Genomic DNA, 21,008 nt, shown 5'->3' on the forward strand with positions numbered 1-21,008 from the left:
TATGTATATATATGTATATATATACTGAATGCAAAGTGCAGGAGCAGGGAGAAGAAAAAGTGTTGGGGGCCAAGACACACTGTTTTTCACGCTGCTCTTGATTGGGAAGGGGTCCAATGATGATCCATTAATTAGATTAATTAGCAGCTCAAAACTGAAATGTATATTCCTCCGATCCCAACATTTAATAAACATATAAGTGAACTTTCAGAATAGGTAGAAACTCCTTCTTCCACCTGAGCAGCGCAGGCAACTCACTGCTCTGTGATCAGTCTGACACAAAGTGATGATGGACATATTTCAGCTCTATAAACAACAAAGATGTGCAGGTCCATGTGTGAAAAATTGCAAAAAAGAAAGTGTTATGACTACTATGTAACCTGAATGCATACATTTCTACTGTATACATACATTTTTTAAGGGAACATCACATCAGGTCCTGCCTCAAGTGGAGGAGTTAAAGTATCTTGTTCACGAGTGAGGGGAAGGATGGAGCGCGAAATCGACAGACGGATCGGTGCGGCGTCTGCAGTAATGCGGACTCTGCGCCGGTCTGTTTGTGGCAAAGAAGGAGCTGAGCCAGAAGGCAAAGCTCTCGGTTTACCAGTCGATCTACGTTCCTACCCTCACCTATGGTCATGAGCTGTGGGTCGTGACCGAAGGAACGAGATCTCGTATACAGGCGGCTGAAATGAGTTTCCTCCGCAGGGTGGCTGGGCTATCCCTTAGAGATAGGGTGAGGAGCTCGGTCATCCGGGAGGAGTTTAGAGTATAAGCCGCTGCTCCTCCACATTGAGAGGAACCAGTTTGAGGTGCCTCAGACATCTGGGTCAGGATGCCTCCTGGACATCTCCCTGGTGAGGTGTTGCAGGCATGTCCCTCTGGGAGGAGACCCCGGGGAAGACCCAGGACATGCTGGAGGAATTATATCTCTTGGCTGGCCTGAGAACATGGGCAACCTCAGACGACTCCTCAGAATCACCTGCCAGGATCGTGTCTCCAATGCAAGCGTCTTGGCCCAGACAGCCATGCCAAGCATGTTTGCCATCCTCTCCCAGAAGTGCCTGCGCTGGCTCGGACACGTATGCAGAATGGACGATGGCCGCATTCCAAAGAACATCCTTGCAGATAACCTGCCTAGTGCTACAAGGATGCCTGCAAGAGCGATCTGAGGTCCTGCAGCATCAACCCTGCGAGACAGCAACCTCCAAGTGTTCGAGCTGTTGTGCAAATTTCAAAACTGGCGTTAAGCAGGCCAAGGAGAAAAGAGAGATCCCGTGTGTGATAAGAAAGAGCCGGCAACAGATGAGAATTTGGTCTGCCACTGCTTCCCCCATGGTCCTTACACACGACCACATTTGCAGAAAGTGTGGTTGGATCTGCAGCTCCTGCATTGGCTTAGTTAGGCACAGCCAGCGCTGCAGCTCCATAGCTAAGGGATTAGACAGACAGACAGATATGCATGATTATATATACAAAGAAAATACTCAATTTAGTGTGTGAGATACAAAAGTGGCTCAATTTATATTTTACTTGAAGGAGAGTCTGAAAAGTCACTTAAATTACACAATGCTTGGATGTAAATGTTTGTAAAGACACAAATTTGTGTTCCACAGCTGATATTCAGAATGAACACCAGAATGAAGGAGTCCTGAGCTAAAGTTGTTTCATTAGGTTGGTCTGGACTCCCTTAAAGGTTTTAAATTCATTTCATAATTTTGTGTCGGACTAATAATCATCCAGTCATCCTGAAAAAAAGTCCTGACGATGAAACCATACATCAGAGCTAAAGAACTTTTTGAAGGAACAGGATGCTCTTCATCAGAATAGACATCAATCATCCTTAAATACAGACACTGTTTTGAGACATTAAAAAAGAATTCATATTGTAATACAGTCCACAAGTCTAACAACAATAATAAACACATCTGAGCAGTAACAGGCAGCTGCCACCCTCAGTCTGGATCACTGTCAACACCTTCATCATAAAAGTTCCAGTTTATTCATGTGAACAAAGCTGCTGCTCATTTTCAAATGTCTTTTTTTCTTGAAAATATATCAAGTCCTGTCTGTTTCCACAGTTCTTCCATTGGTTTCCTTTCATTGTTGAAATCATCTCAGTAACTGACATTAATACAGTATTTCCAAACTTTTCTGAGTTTAAGTGATAAATGTTTATCCAGTTCTTTTTTCAAATGCAGAGAGGGGACGGATGCAGGGGAAAGAAGAACAAAGTGAATGAGCAGAAGAATAACTCAGTTTTGGTCCATCATGTCACTGAAGTTTGATCCTTCTGCCGTGTCTTTCCAAATGCAGTAAAATGAGCTCACTGTTCAACAAAATCCGAGTTTATGTTTCAGCTTCATGGCTTTGCTTGGGTCCATTTCCTGGAACTGGTTCCTGCAGTTGGATTTAAGCTGTTGTGTGAGGCTCTGATCGAGCAGATGACGGTTTGTAATGTCTGAATGGTGCTGCCCCTAGCGGACAGGAGCATGCAGTGCAGCTCCCAGACCCAGGTACTCCAGGTTTTCTGCTGCTGGCAGGAACAGCCCGTTTCCGTTTAAAGCTGTGGTGGAGGTTAGCGGTAGGTAGACCTCATTGTCAGGGTTGTGGAGGCTGTCCTTTGAATTTGTGGGTAAAGGGGTTTGGGTTATGTTCTGATATTCATGTCTGGACGGCCCCAAATCCTCTGGCGGGGAAGGGAGCCAGATGGCTCCACAGCCCTGGCCCAGGTCCTCGTAGTTGGGATTTAAAACCTCGGACAACTTGCTGTTCCGGCTGGTTTCACTCACACTCTGGTTCATGTAGTCTGGAGGACAGAAAGAGAAATGAGACTGTGTCACTCTCCTTTTAAAAGATGTGGTACAGACAAACATTTTACATCATTGTTTTAAGTCTATATTCTGCACGTTAATAGATCTGTGTATCTAAATAATCCTATATTAAACCGTGTTTGGTGTTGGTACCATGGCCATCGAAGTCTTCTGTATCCAAAGCGTTATGAGTAGGATCAGTGATGTATCGCAGGGCGATGCTCTCTCGGCCTGGGCGACCATTCTAACACAGAGGAGGAAAAAACATCTTTAAGGAATGATATTCAACTTTGATTAAGAAAATATGTTTTGATTATATTTAAAGATGGCTGGTTATAAGGTCTTTATCTTAAAACTAGACAAATAAACCCTTTATCAAACACAGTAGCGGTTCTTCTGCCTCCTGGTGGCCAACAGTAACAGTGCAGCACCATGAATTCAGCTAAATGCACGAAACATTAACTTATGACTTATCCAGAAACTAAAAAGAACAAAAAAAAACAAACAACTTCTATAAAACCACTGGGATCACCTCTGGAAAATTAGAAAAAAGAATTATGCAGCATGTTGTTAATTCAAGTAGCATGATATTCTTAGGACTTGAAAAGAATTGTTTGTTTATACCGTGGTACTGCCGGGATTGTTGTCATGGCGTTTGTATGGCAGCAGGTATTCGTCTATGTCAACCATATCCTCCGTGTCATCTGAGCTCAGCAGTCGGGAGTAAAACCTGCGGTCCGAAGGACTCGGTAGGTCACCCTGAGAGATCGGTTAGGTCAAAATTTAATTATCTCTGCTACAACCAAAAACTTTTTACCATCCTTATTGTTTATGTTAGACTTCTGTTGTAAAGTGACTCCAGTAAATGGGGCGATGGGATTGAGATTTGTTGACAGGATTTATCAGGAACTACTGAGAATGAAACTTGGTGGAAAGTCAAAACAAATTAAGACGTTTGGTGCCGATCCTCTACGTTAAAACATAACATTATTCTGTCAGGTTATTTCTGTATGAAACATACCTGTATGACCAGGTATCTGGATGGGTCGCGGGCCATTTCAGAAAACTCCCCCATCAGCTCTCTGAATCTGGGACGACAGGTCGGGTCAATCATCCAGCCTGCAGAGAGACAGGAAATGAATGGATGTAAAAGATAGTTTTGCATTATAATTTAGCTCAGATTGTCTTGTGCGGTTCTTCATCATGCAATCGAAACTACTAATATTTGATGTGGGACGTTCTGATCTTTTCTCACTGGGGAGAACAAAGCCAAGATTTTTCATTTGCAACTTCAGCTGGACTTTTAAAGTCAGCACCATCGTTTCTAGATATACATATCCCCCAAACGGTCAATTCTTTACACGTCTAACACAAAAACTCTCTTTCTGGCCAGACTTTCCACAAGGGAAGATATGTATAATTTCCTCCCGGATACGAAGGACCACATGCTCTCCCCCCAAGCCTCACTAGAGGACAGGACCCTTAACGTCAGTCTAAAGCTGGATCTGCCTGCTAGAAGCCACAGTGTTTGACGTGTGTCGGCGCTCCAAGTGGGCCGCCCTCTTCAGAAACCAGACATTGTAACTCTGCAGGAGCAGATTTATCTCTTATGGGATCATGTGACCTGAAACGTTTTGCTTTACCCCCTCAACCCAACACAAGAAAGGAATCACTCCAGAGAAAAGACCTTGGTAAGGAATTCACTGGTTTGAGTCTGATGAAAGAACAGTGTGGATGTAAAACCCACTTTCTATTTACCTCTGTTCACCTCAGTGTTAGTAGACTGTTTGTCGGTTGTGCAAACATAGCAAAATGTGATGAACTTTTTCACATCTTTCAGCCAGCGTTTATTCAGCTGCAGCTGCAGAATGTAACAGGATACGTCTGTGTTTTCCTTTTGCTGTTTAGTAGAGTCTAAATGTGGCTAGTTGAAGCTAGTCGGCTACACGCCAAAGCGAAACATTTTGCGCAATTTTGGCTGGTTTGCATGCAATAAATACATTTCTATCATTAATATAAATATAAAAAAAACATGATTCTAAAACACAGATGGAAACTGTTTAATATTGTGACAGTGGCATGTAGCGCCCCTAGTGGCCAAAAGCTAGATTGTATCTGTTTAAGTTTGTGAGTTTTAATAATTTTTACTTTATTAGTACCACTCAGGAAATTAGGGTTTTTGTTTTCATTACTGGTAGATTTTTACTGGAGATAACAACTATCTAACACCTAAAGAGATTTCTGCCAACATACAACATGTCCATCTTCCACCATGTTTATCTACAGGATAAGCTGACAAAGAGGAAAAATCTTCAACTGGAGCTTTTTTGAGCCTTTTGTGTGAAATATGTCAGCGTATTCTCCCCCTCAGGCTGAATCCTCAATAACACTGGTGAGCCTCTGGCTTTCCAACTAGCAACACATGCAGGGCTTTTTCTTACATTTCACCATGATCATGTAGACATCAATAGTGCAAATGGGGGGTTGTGGCAACCGCTCTCCCCTTTCCAGCACCGAAGCAATCTCACTGGCTGGGATGCCGTCGTATGGTTTGGAGCCGAATGTCATCAGTTCCCACACAGTCACACCTGCACACCATCAAACACAACAATAACATCCAAGACAGCATTACCACAGTACTGGTAAACATTTCCTAGTCTTGTCAGAAAGCTTTGGGCTTTATGACGGCATTGGTGGGTTGTGTTTGCCTTCGGTTTCATCCTCTCAGATCCTAATCTCTGGATTTAAATATGATTCACCTACTTGAGAGTCTGTTTTAGATGTCCTGCATCTAAATTTGGTTTAATTTGATTAGGTTTGAATAAGTAGTTATCACACTTATTCCAGTTGCCAGTTGTGTAAACTTGGACAAAGATTATTTGTTTAGAGGTTTTTCTTTGCAGGTAATATTTAAAGCCAAATTCACAGTCAGTTGTGTTCACTGACAGATTGCTGCCCGCTCAGTTTTAGGGGGGTGTATGAGGACCGAAATCATGTTCACGCTGAAATTTGATTAAACGAACCAAACCATTAGAATAATATATCCCCATTCTCACCAAAGGTGGTGCTGAACTAGTATTTAGCAAAAGAGAGGACAAGTCCCACCAAAGAAGAAAATTCGAGCTCGCAAGTGGAAACAAACATGGAGACGAAACTATCGCTGTTTGGGTTTTTTTTATTTCGTCTCATGCAAGTATACTGCAGAAATACACTGTAGCAATGGACGTAGTATGAACAGCAGACGAGGCAGAGGACTCTTAACGGGGTCGCTATGTATTTACCCACAATGCAATGCTACGCCAAATGCAAGAAGTGACTTCTTTTTTGTGAGTCTTTGTAGTCCGCTTCCTGTATTTGGTCCATTTGAAACTAGACTTGTGTTTGTAGGTAGACCGAGTTGGCTTCTTTGATCCAAATCATGGTTCGGCACATTAACATTTCCACAAACAAAGTGGACTTTCCGAGCAAACGGACTCGGATTCGAATCAAAGAGGCTTTTGGGAATGTGCCCTTAGAGTGTTGCCTATGATGCCTACCGTAGCTCCAAACATCGCTTTGATGTGTGTAAGTCCACAGGAGGATGGACTCCAGTGCCATCCACTTTATAGGAACCTTCAGCAGAGAAAGGGTCAGAAAAAACATTAGTTTTCAGACAACTTCAGAGCGTCTTCTTGCTCTTATAGAAAAACTGTAGTCTGCTTTCATATTTGAGCTGAGTTGGACAGTGAGACACACCTTTCCTCCATCAGCGTGATACTCGTTCTCATTAGCAGTCAGCAGCTTGGCCAGGCCAAAGTCTGTGATCTTAACGTGGTTGGGATTTTTCAACAGGACGTTTCTCGCTGCCAGGTCTCGATGCACCAGGTGATGCTCCTCCAGGTAGTTCATCCCCTACATGGGCCGAGTTAGAGGAGAAATATGAGCTGCTGTTATATTTTCTCTGGATTACTTTGCACTGTTGGGTCTGAATCACTATGTCTGCCTGTTTAATAGGGCTTTTCGACCGAGCTGGTTCCAGAGCTGGTTTGGAACCAAAACCAGACTTAGCACCGGTTCTTTGGCTTTTGACTGCCTAAGCACCGGTTCTTTGGCTTTTGACTGCCTAAGCACTGGTTCGTTGGCTTTTGACTGCCTAAGCACTGGTTCGTTGGCTTTTGACTGCCTAAGCACCGGTTCTTTGGCTTTTGACTGCCTAAGCACCGGTTCTTTGGCTTTCGACTGCCTAAGCACTGGTTCGTTGGCTTTTGACTGCCTAAGCACTGGTTCGTTGGCTTTTGACTGCCTAAGCACCGGTTCGTTGGCTTTTGACTGCCTAAGCACTGGTTCTTTGGCTTTTGACTGCCTAAGCACCGGTTCTTTGGCTTTTGACTGCCTAAGCACCGGTTCTTTGGCTTTTGACTGCCTAAGCACCGGTTCATTGGCTTTTGACTGCCTAAGCACTGGTTCTTTGGCTTTTGACTGCCTAAGCACCGGTTCTTTGGCTTTTGACTGCCTAAGCACCGGTTCTTTGGCTTTTGACTGCCTAAGCACTGGTTCGTTGGCTTTTGACTGCCTAAGCACTGCTTCTCAAAACCAGTTCTATCCTGCCACTAACTCTTTGCTTGGCCAGAGTTGAGAGCTGCTTCATGTTGTGTGCGTCAGCAGCTGGGGACAGGGTTACCAGGCCAAAATATGAGCATTGAAAGTTGGACCGACATCTTCATACAAGGTAAAAAAAAATTAACTACAAGAACTGTGTTTGAGCAGCTACAACAGGAGTTGGCTGCAGCTGGCTACAAACGGGGCTTTGACTACAAGTCAACAAATTAGCTTAACAAATTTTACAGAAGATTTCTGGGGGCCAGAAAAAGGAGCTGGGACGCAGCAGCAACAAACGACCCAAAAGAAATCCACATTTCCAGGTCCTGAACTCTGTTCTTGGTGACCAGCCGTCAACAACGCAGCACTGACCAGACTCTTTCCGTCAAAACCAAAACCGCTTCTTTGCTAGTGCTGGAGCTGAACCACCGAAAGCACTTGCTCTGGCACCAGCATCGGTTCTTTGTCATACATGTCTGTATATACCTAAAGGAAGCAGGTGAAAGCTGATCCAGGTTCAGATGTTAATACAGTCTCTGAAGCCATTTGAGATTTGACAACGCGCCTACATGGATTAATGCTGCAGCCATGAACAGCGGAAGGTTTTACGATGAGCTCCTGACCTCGTTGTCAGTGTTTTTCCCAGCATTTAAACATCCAGTCGACACTTTAACCAGACCAAACAGCTTAACAGTGCTTCAGCAGTTTTCTGCTGTGATCAGGTTAATGAGTCTCTGCAGGCTTAAAGCAAGCCGCAGTTAGAGCTGATGCTTCAGGCACAGCAATGCAGATATACGGGGTTGTACAGAGCGCCCAGCGGATTGCCAGCTGCCCTCTTCCCTCTCTTAACAGTCTTAACGGCCTCAAAAAAACAATGAGAGGGTTATTCAAGATCCATCACACCCTGGAAATGGGCTGGTTGTACTTTTGCCTTCAGGTTGATGTTTCAGATACTTGAGATCGAAGGTTTTATCCCAAAGCCACGAGGATGCTAAACGCTGCTCAGCAGTCAATTAGATGTTCACTTTCACTGAAAAGCTCCTGTTTACAGCCAGGCAGGGAAATCCACATGCAGCCTATCATGTGCTACTATTATTTTATATAAATATAAATGTATGATTAAAAACTATCCATGTAAAAGACCCATTCTGTCCATTTCTTTTTTAGAACCACAACCTTGTTCCTGTGTTCATTGTGCGTTAAACAAATTAATGCTGTTAAAAGTTAACAAATGATTAATGCGTTGGAGTCGCACGTCACTGATCTGGCCATTACAACTCATTCATTGTCTATACTCGACTCCTATGTCTGTGTAAAGTGTACGTCCTTCAGTTAAATGAAGAAAAAAAAACTGAAATAATAGTTTTTCTGAGCCAAAGGAGAAAGATTAAAATTCAACACTCAGCTTCAGACAGCGATGTTACAAACTAATGACAAAGCCAGAAATCCTGAACTTCAGCATCACAATAAAACAGATGAGAAGTTGCCTTTTAACACATAAAGAACTTTATCCACCAGTCTAGTCCAGTTCTAGTTCTAGTCCAGAACGCTGCTGGTCCAGCCCTCACTAAGACCAAAAAGTGGCTCATAGAACTCCAGTCCGCAGATCTTTACACTGGATTCCCGTCTTCTGGTTTGTAATGAACCTAACGGATCCATCAGGTCATCAGGACCAGGTCTACTTCCTGTTCCCAGAGTCAGAACTAAACACGGAAGCAGCGTTTAGGTTTTCTGCTCTTCACATGTGGAACAAGCTGCCAGAAAGCTGCAGGTCTGCCGAAACTCAGCTGCTTTAGTTCAAGGTTAAACACTTTTTATTTGCTTTTTATTTTTATTCAAATAACTTAAATCCTCACACTGGAACTTTTTATTTAATTCATTTTATCTACTTTATTTGTTTTCTGGTATTATCTAATTTTTTAAAAAGTTTGTTTAAATGCTTCCTGCTGTCTTGTCTTGCAACGTAGAATTTATTTACCTTTATCTTATTTCTCATTGCTTCCTATCAACACTTTATTTTTACTGTACAATCCAGCATTGCTACAATGACAATAAAGAGCAACTAACTTTCTTCTTGGAGGAGTTTATATTTATCTAATTTATTCAGCCCACCTTGGCGATCTGGACACACCAGTTCAGCATCCACTGGGCGCAGATTTGGTGTTTGTGGTGACGAACGTAGTCCAGCAGGCATCCGTACGGCATCAGCTGAGTCACCAGCTGCACAGACGACGTCAGGCAGATCCCCAGCAGACGACACACATGAGGGTGATCCACGCTCGCCATCACGTACGCCTCCTGCACAGAATCATCAGAAACACGTCCAGGAAACACAAACAGTGACTCTGGGATATGAAACAGAAGACGATAAAACAAATCGATCAAAGCTTAATAAAACGATGCAGAACGGCTTTCAGTGTCGCCTGAATAAAACTGGGTCACATCCTTCTAACACAAGATAAACTGTTCATTTTTTTAACTACTTAGTCCAATTAGTTTCCGCAGGAAGCTGGAGCCGATCCCAGCAATCATTGGACAAGAAGCAAGGTACACCCTGGACAAGTCGCTGGTCCATTTCAGGGCAGATAAATCATTTCAACACACTCTTGTCATCTCCAGTTGTGTTCATATTTATTCATACTTTCATTAAAGAAGGAAAAAAACATCTGCCTGTAAAATAAGCTGAAATTGACTAAAGCAATAATAAATAAAAATTTATGAAAATCATTACATTATTTTCTAATTCTGGTTCAATAGAAATTTTTTTTTTAAAAAGCAAACAAATAAGATAATTTATTACATATTACATAACTCATAAACTAATATTTAGTTGAACAATCCTTCAATGTTTCCGCTCCAGTCAGGTGTTTTCTGTTCCTCTCAGCCAGACTTCTGCACCTGTTGACAGGTATTTTGTCCCACTGTTCAACAGAAAACTGCTCTAATTTGTCCAGGACCAATTTGTTTTTTAGTTTTATTTCTTTTTTCAACTCAATTAAATGAAAAAACAGTGTCTTACATTACTAAATTATATTTTTGCAAATTTTTATTAATTGTTTCTTTTTTAAGTTTCTAGTTATTTAAGCAACTGTTGTAAATTCAGCCTTTTCTTTAATGAAAGGGGATGAAGACATATGAGCACAACTGTACATAAACAAGGTGTGAGATGCAATTTGAAGCTGAAACTGTGAGAAAATTCAATCAGAAGAGGAGAAGCAGAGAAACATCTCACATCCAGGACTTCTTGGTTTGCTTTGGGGGATGTGGCCTCTCTCAGAACCTTAATGGCAACTGGGATCTTGACATTTTCCCCTTCAGGAATCCATAAACCCTAAAGACAAACATACAGGCGTGTGAGATTTAGAGTATTTTCCCACTACATGTGTTTATGACTGAGGCTTAAATGAGCGCATCACAGAGGGGAGGCTGTATTTGTACCAACGCTGTTACCTTGAAGACAGTCCCAAAGGCGCCGGAGCCGAGCACCCGGACCTTCTTAAACTCCGTCTCCTTCAGGATCCTCAGCAGAGCCTGGTTGGGGGCCTGACCGCTCGGAGTCAACGGCTCCACCAGCTGCAGGAACATCAAATAAATAAGATCAAATTCTGATTCAGGTAAATATCCAAACACTCTAGTCAAAATCACATAACGGTAACAATCTCCCACCTCCATCTCCTGCATCAGGCGACGTAAAGTCCTCTTTCTCTTGATATGCCGTCGTCGTAGCAACAGCAGAATGAACAAAAACACGATAAGCGCCACCAGGAGTCCGCTGACGACCATCACCGCCAGCGAAGAGTGTGTGTGGGCACTGGGAGGACGCAAAGAAATGTCACTTTTCCTGACATCCTAACGTTTTAATACAGAAGTTCTTTGTTCATCCTCAGTTTGAGTTTAACACAGCAACAAAAATGTCCCTCTTTCTCCCGTTATGGCATATAAATAGGTCAGAAAACATGAAAAACATGATAAAAGCCCTTTAAAAAACTGTAGAATTGCTCCTAAATGTTTTACTTTTTATCAACTGATCAAAACTGAAGGAACCGATTGTCTTTTGTTTTCTGTCTCACACGCGTTACACTTTATTTATTCAGTCTTATCTAACCTTTTTTTTCAAGCAGACAAGACAGATAAAGAACCAATTATTATTGAATTTCCCTTTAAGAATTAATAAAGTATTTTTCACTTCATTATGTACATCTGTGGATTGGGACGAGGTAAGGCCTTTTAATAGAGAATAAAGAACATTTAAAACAAAGAATGTAAACACCAGATTAACATGAACACAGAGGTGACGTCTATATTATTAAAAACTATCAGTCTTCTGTGTTGAGTGTGTAGTTTACCCTCTGCATCCAGACAGTCCGGGTCCAGAACACCTGCAGACACAGCGAGCTTTCAGTCTGTTGCTTGGTGTTAAACATGGCAGACGTCTAACATTAGAAACAGGTCTCACCCCTGGGTGCAGTTCTGGTGGCATGTCATGCATTGACCTGTCTTGTCGGCATATTTCCAGATCAGCCTGTTTCCGTCTCCCATCACACCCTGGGGACACTGCCGCACGCAGTGGAGGCCATCCTTGAAGTGGGCGCACTGAAAACACTGGTCTGGACCCTGCAGATGGACAGAGAACGGATCCATACTCTGATGTGACTTATGTCAGATTTAATGAATTTTCAACCAATAACCAAGTAGTTAAATAAATCAGGTTGAATTTTTGTTGTTGTGGAAGATGCTGGGGACCGGTAGCTGCTGCAACTCAGAGCTGCTGAGTTAATCATTGATAAAATCGTCACGTCTGACTTCTGGAGAGACAGTTGTGCTCATATTTATTCATACCCTTTCATTAAAGAAGGAAAAAAAACAGCTGCCTGTAAAATAAGCTGAAATGAACTAAAGTAATAATAAATAAAAATTTTATGAAAATCATGACATTATTTTCTAATTCTGGTTCAATAAATTTTTTTTTTTTTAAAAAGCAAACAAATAAGATAATTTATTACATATTACGTCACTCATAAAGTAATATTTAGTTGAACAATCCTTTAATGTTTCCGCTCCAGTCAGGTGTTTTCTGTTCCTCTCAGTCAGACTTCTGCACCTGTTGACAGGTATTTTGTCCCACTCTTCAACAGAAAAGTCTCTAATTTGTCCAGGACCAATTTGTTTGTTTGTTTTTCTTTCTTCAACTCAATTAAATGAAAAAAATAGTGTCTTTTACTACTAAATTATATTTTTGCAAATTTTTTAGTTATATTCCTTTTTTAAGTCTCCAGTTATTTGAGTGACTGTTGTAAATTCAGCCTTTTCTTTAATGAAAGGGGATGAATACATATGAGCACAATTGTATTCTGTCAGTAAGGAATGCAAACGATTATTCTAACTATACCAAAAAAGTTGTAATGTTGCGTAAAACCAAAATGAGCCAGACTCCAGCAGGTTTTAGATGTTTCCCTGCAACACCCCGGGACTTTATGCCTACCTGAAAACATCAGGCTTAAGGTAGCGTCGTCTCTTCTCTGAGCCTCGACTCATTTTACCAAAAGCAGCTCATTCCTATCTAATTTAAGACAGACTAGCACGGTGCTGCTTAGCGCAGCATCCGGAATGTCTAACAAGCCCAAATGAATGGATGAAGGAACGGCGGATGAAACAAGATGAAAGGCAAAATCGCCAGCACTTGTTACCACGGTAACTCAAAATGTCCTCGTCATCGTCAGATCAAACCCTGCTGATGGAGCCGTTTTTAAAGTGATCGTAATGCAGACAGACGTTTATTTTGCAACTTGTTGCATATATTTTTACTTTTGCAATATTAAATTTTTCTTATTTCCTCTCGAAACAATAAAAATACTGCTATTTATTTATCTTCTTATGAAATGTGAGCAGAGCGCTCTCTATCCTGTTTCAACCAAGCGGCAACCTCCGGCGGTTAAAAGTGAATCCTATGCAGAAGTGCATAAAACTGCAGTTCCCCCTTCATCCACTAGGGGCTCCAAAACAGAGCAAATCCCCATAGACTCCCATGTTAAAAAGACCAACTTCACAGCAGAAATAAACATGTTTACAGCCTGGTACAAAAATCCATTTTAGGTTAATAGGTCAGGTTTACCTTCATGACAACTGTTGGGGGAGTGATTTTTTTTCTAACTCTCCTGTTTAAAAGTAATTTAATCTAGAATTCGGCATATTTAAGGGCGTGTCCTTTTGATTGACAGGTACCAGACCTCCCACTTCAAGTAAGAAGAATGTAGAACCACCGCGGTTTTTAGCCAGTTAACAACGTGACTTAGCTTTAGCCCGCTTACCTCCGTTAGCTGGCTAACTCCTGTTATCTCTGGGTTAGCTCGGTTAGCTCTTAGCTACAGGCAACTTGGAGATCGCTCGATGTCAATCATCCACCATGAGGCTCACCCTCTCAGCTCCACCTGTTTGCCCATATTTGTATTTTCCGGGTGAGATGCCCCTGTCAAGATGGCGATGGTAGGAACCGCCCACCAAGCTTCAATTCAGCTCTTCAGAAACCTACAGGTGACGTCACGGAGGCTACAACCATCTCTTTATGTACAGTCTATGGTTTCAACCCATCAGACACTGAGATAATACTGGATCCTGGTTCGAAGCATACTTGACCATTAGCTCTAGTTACCATGGTAACTCAGTCACGGCTGATTTCAGCCACGTTAATTGAAAGGAACTCTCACTTTGATGAGCCGGACTTATCTAAACAAGCCCGGCTTTCCCTTAATCCTGCTTCAAGGAATAACCCCCCCTCTCCATCAGGCGGCAGGTGTCTTACCGGTCCGTAGCAGGTCAGGTTGTTTTTCTGCACCAAACACTCTGGGTGACACGCGACACAGCTGTTGTCCACGTTCACCTCTCTGTGTTCACTGCAAGATGACATAAAGACACAAGGATTCTCACCTAAAGCACCGTTTACATCATTTAAATTTAATTCTACGATCCTTTAAGTGCAAATTAAGCCTGGATGCACAATGTTTACCTCTTGTTGTAGTTTCTGCTGAATTACTGTTTTTTATGGAAGTGAAAACTCTAAATACACAGAGCATGTTAAAGGGATGTTCCTCATTTTTGAAGTAGGATAGGAGAATGAGCCACAAACAGGTTTGTTTTCTTCATTCATAAAGAGAGAAGTTTCTCCATCTTAAATTAGTCTAACCTAAACAATGTCACAGGTTTTACAGTCAGCTGTTCTGAGCCAAAACCCAACAAGAATCCCAAAATACTACGAGACTGCCACAAGAAAAGCCCACGAAAGCAGAAATATTTATTTTTGTAACTGAGTTGTCGTCTAGACGCAACTTTGAACGGAGAAGATCTGCTCCTGGTCTTAGCTGTTCGTAGCTTAGCGACCTCACCCGAACTCCTCCCTGCTTCTGCGACACGACTCTGACTTCTGTCTGCAGGTAAGACTGAGAATATAGTCGCTGGCATCTCCATTGTTCACATACTGGTATTCCACCTGTACCTGAAGGATTCTACTAGGAGGTGCAACAGTAATAATAGCAATAAATTAGATTTTTTTTAGCACTTTTTGAGGCGGTAATGCTTTTGGTAATGCTAAGCTACATGTGTAGCCACAGTTGCCCTGATGGAAACGTGGCAGCTAATCCACACCTACGAGTTGGCTGACTAGCACAGAGCATTTAGATTCATTCATTCACCAGCGACTCCGACACTGGAGGCAAGCAGGGTGAGAAGAACTTAGATCATACAGGTTTATGTTAAGATAACAGCAAAAAAGGTTAAAACTGCTGCCTTACAGATGGTGCTACATCAGGGAATTTGATTTTATTAGATGAATAATATAGTAATTCAGGTTTTCGTTTCTTTCTTTCATGTTATATTGTATTGTACGATGATTTTGCTGGTTTTAACCTGCCAATGTACTAAAGATAAAAATTAGCTTTGGCTATAATCTTGCATGTTTCATGTACATTTCATAATGAAGCAAATATGCAATGTGTCTTTTTAAATAAACACGAAAGATATAAGATCCCACTGCATCTACTGGTCCATTTGTGCATCAGTTTAGCATACACAGAGTTAATTCTTTAAAAACCTGTTTATGCAAAGTAGTCATAACAAACATGTAGTTAAATGTGTCATTTCCATACATACTTGGATTGTTGGTATATCACACAACTCTGCTTATAATAAGAAGAAATATCCCATTTACCTACATACACATGCTTTTAAATTGTTTTGCCACTTTATGTTACAAACTCAGCAAATGCATAAAAATCTACCTGAATGAAACAATTAAAATATGCTAACAAATCATGTGACTTAAAGCAACTAACAAATAAACAAGATCACCTAAACGGGCAATTTATATATTAATAAATACTATTATTATTATTCCTATACTACTACTACTACTACTACTACTACTACTACTACTACTAATAATAATAATAATAATAATAATAAGTAACTTTAATATTACTATTGATGTTATTATTAACAACAACAACAACAATAATAATAATAATAATAATAATAATAATAATAATAATAATAATAATTTGTTTAGCTGTGGAATTTATATATTTGCAGGCGTGAGTAACTCAGATTAAGACAAATGATAACTTTATGGTTTTCTCACCCTTCCAGCAGGTTGCAGTGAGCCACGCAGCGCCTGTTTCGGTTAAAGTGGCGACAGGACACACACATGGTGGGGCCCGGACCCCAGCAGCCCTTCTCTGAACACTCCTGGTCGCAGGTTCGATCTGTGTGAGATGGATCAAGGTGTTTTTCGATGACGTCGTGGTCTGTTTGACTCGGTGGTGGAGTGAACTACAAACTCAGGACTCACTGCACACATCATGGGGAAGGTCGTTGGAGATGTGCTGCTCTTTGGACTTGAAAAGGTGGGGCCACTGCATGGTGTGGGTGTGGCACAACACAGGGTTGTTCTTCAGCCTCACATTCCCAGCGCTCACCTCCTTTAGAGAGCGTAGACCAAGAAACTGCAGGTGCTCTAAGTTCACCACCACCATGCTCCACTGGCTGAGAGGGGAGAGAACAATGCATTCACATGCAGAACCAATCTGAAGTGATCTTTATGAACATCTGGGAACGGTTGTATAAAGTACTCTGGTTACTCTGGCTTCCTCCCGCTATGCAGCGGACTAACCACTATGGCAGGCGTCTCCACCTCCAACTGGTCCTCGTGAGCCACCATTCTGCAGGTTTTAGTTTTTCCCTGCTGTCACCTGACCCAAATCATTGTTTCATTAAAAAGCAGATGACAGAAGATGACAACATGTTGTTGGGAAAACCTTTTTATTTTAAATCAAGTGCGTTGTAGCAGGGAGGCACTAAAGCCTGCAGGGTGGTAGCTCACGAGGACCGGAGTCGGAGACCCTACACTAAGGGAAGCTTCTTGGGCATCTTCCTGGCTATTGGCCAGTCTGATGTCCAATAGCCACCTCTCATCTCAGAGTGCTTTAGTTTATGTGAGGCGTTCTTCCTCACGCTCATCATCAGCCTTTTGGAAACAAAGCTTTGAATTGGGATAATCTGAATAAAAGCTGCAGTGATGAAACATTTCAGAATCAAACATGTGATCGAAGTAACGAAACAAAGCGTGACTCACCTATTAAGCAACGACCTTCCTCTGATGAGCTCCAGGTTCTCGAACACAGACAGAGATGTCATATTCGCAGGCCAGGACGCGATCAGCAGGTACCCTGGATGACACAAACACCTTCAGACAAGCCGAAAATAACTTCCATACAAACGGAACTGGGGTGGTTCACAGGTCAGAGATGTCTGACAAAGGTCCGCAGAAACCTACCAGTGATTTCCTTCACTGTCCTGAGATACTCCAGCTTCTCTGGGTCCATGGGTGGGATCTTGTAGTGTGCATCCCTGCAACAGTCAGTCAAAGTAACCTTTACTTTCAGACAGCGTTGAAGCCCAACGTTAGATCCATTTTTATTACAAGGACCATTACAGCACCTGATCTTTCATTTGTTACCTAACCTCCTCTCATTTTTATGTACAACTTCATTTTTACATTTGAATTCCAGATTGTTTTGTCTTTTATAATCTATTTTTAATATTTTCTGCAGTTACTGTATTTTAATTAGGATTTTTGCTGTGCATTTGTCTTTTTTTCTCTTTATTTAATCAAACACTGCTGCCAAAGAATTTCTCTGTAAAGTACTGACAGATATGGAGGAGTAAAAGTGCCACAATGTATTAATTAAATAAATAATTAATTAATTAATTAAATTTGTTGTTAATCATTTAAAATTGGAATTACATGCACAAATATATAATTAAATATATAAGTAATTCATTAAAATACAATTCATTCATTGCATATAATAGTGATCTAATAATAATCTAATAATCTGTCAACCTGACCTATCAAAGTCAGAGGGCGGGACTAAAGCCTGTTCCATACTCCACGAGAAGCGAGAACTTTTTTCTTGTTCTCGAGGCTCCGAGAAGAAAATGACGTCATTTTGTTCTCGCGGATGTGTTTGAGGACAGTTCTTGACACACCGGGCTGGCAGAACTTTTTTCTTGAAGGGCTGCGAGACGTATGGTGTGATTGGTCGGACATGTGAGGTGGGCGTGGTTAACAGAAAGCATGAAAGCGGAGTTGTTGCTTCCACGTTTTTACTGTTTCCGGCAAAACGGATTGTTTTGATAAAACAGCTGATCGAGGTGGTGAGAAAGTACAAACATTTTACGTGTAGCATTAAAACACTCGGACCCAGCCGCGTGCACAACCCGCCCTGCCGCGGACGAAGTTGCTTGTTAAATGTGAAACTAGAAAAACAGAGCGGAAAGTGGAAACCTCCACCAAGCACAATGTTAAAGAATCCTTTTAAAAAAATCCTGGATCCAAACGGTGATCCTGGTCACCACCAGAATTTCATCAGTTCTTCATTTTTACATTTGCAACAACTCTTGAAATATTTGTAAAAATCCATCCGTAACCTTTTAAGTTATCTTGAGCAAAAAGACGCCGGGAAAAACAACCTCCTCGGCGGAGGTGACAACGCGCATAAAAGCAGACATCGCCCCCCGCAGTGATCCCTCCCCGCTGCAGACGTGCTTCTCGTGTAGTATGTATGGACCTGCCGAACAAGACGTTTTTACTTGTTCTTGCAGCCTCGAGAACAAGAACTCAGTTCTTGCTTCTCGTGGAGGATGGAACAGGCTTAAGGCAAATCTAGCCCAATCCATAGCCTTGGTCTGCAGTAAAGATCTCAGAGAGAAACAATGGATGTCGATGAAATTTGACGAGAACTGCTTAGAAGAAGTTCTTTCACTTGATCTGAGTGAGTCAGATGAACCTGAACAATGAGTCATAAGTCACACCTTCCACATGTTTGGACGAAAAACAAACTAAACTATAATTCTTACGATAAAGTATGCATTGAATTATAAAAATAAAGAAAAAAAGCGCAGCCCACAGCTGGAAGTGAGCCACGTTCCTGTTGACCTGGAACGTGTCCTGCTGTCCTCAGCAGTGAAGAGAATCTCACCCAGTGAATGAGGACTGCAGAAGCGAGACGTCTCCATTGATTTTGGTGCAGTTCCTGAAGGACTCGATGTTGGAGGCATTGATAGCGATGGTGTTGACCAGCGTGCCGATCCCAACTCCATCACAGGCTGCATGAAGAACAAACCTCATTAAAGCTTCTGGATGACTCAGGTATGTTTGACTATTTGTGTGTCTTTACCTTTAGGACAAGGTCCATCACATTTTTTACAGCGCTGGACTCCCTCCTCCTCCACCTCATACATTCCATCACTGCAGGAACGAACACAGGCACCCTCTGTCACCACATAGTTATCTGCACAAAAAGAGAAAACAAAACAAAAACATACCTGTTCAGGTTGCATCAGAGACAAGCGCCATACGAGCACCATGAAAGCTTCCACACTTTTACACACTGGGACCAATACAAATAAATGACACAAAATTATCGACGTTTCGATGAAATTAATTATGAAAATACGAAAACAAACTCGTTTCCACATCAAGCCACAACAACACTGTGCTGATGCTGCAGAAGAAAAGACAAAAACAGGCGCTGGGTTCATCCTGTTCTGGAGAAAAGAGGAGTCTCATTGTTTAAACCAGGAGCTGAAGCTGAACCAAGGCCGCTTCAGGACAGACTTTTGGACGTCCGTGTGACAGACTGAGGATCTGCTTTAGCAGCTAGCTGCTTGCAGCAAGAAGCAGATGAGAAATAATAAAGACGCTCAGCCATGATGGTACAAAGTCGGAATGAAATAGTGGTGAAATTGATGCCTACATAGCTCATAACCATCGTCTAACAGTCAACACGCTTTTTCTGATTGGTCAATTATATATCTGTTGGATGCAAATGTTAAAAAAAAAACCCAAAAAAAAACAAACCAAAACCTCAGTTTGAAAAACCAAACTCACAGAAATAGCTGAACTGAGTGTTCACATTGACTTTACACTATAAAAAATATCGCCGTGTGAATTATGGAGACGAAACTTTCGAAGCAGGTGTGTAAAGGCCTTTAGTCTGTGTCCTTCTTCACTAGTAGTTCTGGAAAAAATTACCATAAAACTGCAAAAAATCTTCTGCTAATTTCCGATTTTTTAGTTTTTTTTCTCTCTTTTGGACAGTTTGGACAAATGAAGTCGGGCTTCAGATTGACAATGCAGAACATTTGTCACTTTTGTAAAACCAAATGACTTCGTGAGATTAAGGAATACTAAAAAAAAATAAATAAATAAATAACTCAAATGTTTTGATTACAATATTACTGCTGGTTGCAGCTTAACAGAATGTGTGTGTCACAGGTCTTAAAACTAGGTTTATATACAACAGAAGAGCTGGAGAAGCAGCAACTGTAAAATTTTACATTCTTATTTATTAATGCTGACATTATGAATGCTTCAGATGAATTTCCAATCTGTGGCTTTGCTGCATTTCCTGAACCTCACTTCATTACGTCCAGTCACACACACACAAACAGTTTTCATTTGCACGCATAAACAAACACACTTTTAACTCTAGATTTTATGTCTGTAGTTTATTGTATGTTTAGCTTTATTTTATTTGATATGTTTATTTGATTTTGTTTTCTGTGATATTTATTTCTTGTATAATGTTTTTTGTATTTTGTGTCTTTAATGCCAAAGTGAGATTTCCAACAACCATGTAAGGACTTTTTTTTTTCTCAGTCTCTTTTACTGTTTTTCTTTTTTCTCCTTCTTCGATCAATTATTTTTATATTGTGTAATAAACAAACAAACAAATAAATAAATACATAAATAAATAAAATGTCTGTAATAACTACTGCAGCCTACAGGGGGCGTCAGCAGACGACAAAATGAAGACTTATTATAAGGTTTGATATCTATGAATGAAAGGGTTTACAGTCCGTACGTGGGCAAGCTTTGACGCAGCTGGCTCCGAAGGTGTACATCCCGTTTGGGTTGTTGACCACCTGCTGCCGTTTCATGTCGTAGATTGTCTGAGGAGGACAACTTTCCTGACAGGTTCCACTGTTGTTAAACATTCTGCAGGCCTGTAGGAGGAAGAGTAAAGAACAGGGAGGACTTAATACTAAAACAACTCAAATTTT

General features: G+C 41.3%; 1 protein-coding gene across 1 annotated transcript in view; it reads right to left on the bottom strand.

Moving 5' to 3' along the window:
• Positions 1 to 2,477: 2,477 nt before the first annotated feature.
• Positions 2,478 to 21,008, bottom strand: part of LOC306770694 (melanoma receptor tyrosine-protein kinase-like) — a gene marked incomplete at both ends in the record, with an annotated part of 52,021 nt that continues 33,490 nt past the window's right edge. The window contains 21 exons of the mRNA XM_079259594.1: positions 2,478 to 2,809; positions 2,967 to 3,057; positions 3,438 to 3,572; positions 3,835 to 3,932; positions 5,255 to 5,401; positions 6,350 to 6,425; positions 6,549 to 6,704; positions 9,504 to 9,689; positions 10,624 to 10,722; positions 10,842 to 10,964; positions 11,058 to 11,202; positions 11,738 to 11,770; positions 11,848 to 12,005; positions 14,191 to 14,281; positions 16,021 to 16,144; positions 16,231 to 16,424; positions 17,014 to 17,107; positions 17,215 to 17,288; positions 18,923 to 19,049; positions 19,121 to 19,234; positions 20,810 to 20,951. Coding sequence (XP_079115720.1) covers positions 2,478 to 2,809; positions 2,967 to 3,057; positions 3,438 to 3,572; positions 3,835 to 3,932; positions 5,255 to 5,401; positions 6,350 to 6,425; positions 6,549 to 6,704; positions 9,504 to 9,689; positions 10,624 to 10,722; positions 10,842 to 10,964; positions 11,058 to 11,202; positions 11,738 to 11,770; positions 11,848 to 12,005; positions 14,191 to 14,281; positions 16,021 to 16,144; positions 16,231 to 16,424; positions 17,014 to 17,107; positions 17,215 to 17,288; positions 18,923 to 19,049; positions 19,121 to 19,234; positions 20,810 to 20,951 — 2,739 coding nt within the window. The remainder of the gene's footprint in view (positions 2,810 to 2,966; positions 3,058 to 3,437; positions 3,573 to 3,834; positions 3,933 to 5,254; positions 5,402 to 6,349; positions 6,426 to 6,548; positions 6,705 to 9,503; positions 9,690 to 10,623; positions 10,723 to 10,841; positions 10,965 to 11,057; positions 11,203 to 11,737; positions 11,771 to 11,847; positions 12,006 to 14,190; positions 14,282 to 16,020; positions 16,145 to 16,230; positions 16,425 to 17,013; positions 17,108 to 17,214; positions 17,289 to 18,922; positions 19,050 to 19,120; positions 19,235 to 20,809; positions 20,952 to 21,008) is intronic.

The sequence above is a fragment of the Telmatherina bonti genome (assembly GCF_933228915.1).
Source record: "Telmatherina bonti genome assembly, chromosome: 20".
Classification (NCBI taxonomy): Eukaryota; Metazoa; Chordata; class Actinopteri; order Atheriniformes; family Telmatherinidae; genus Telmatherina; species Telmatherina bonti.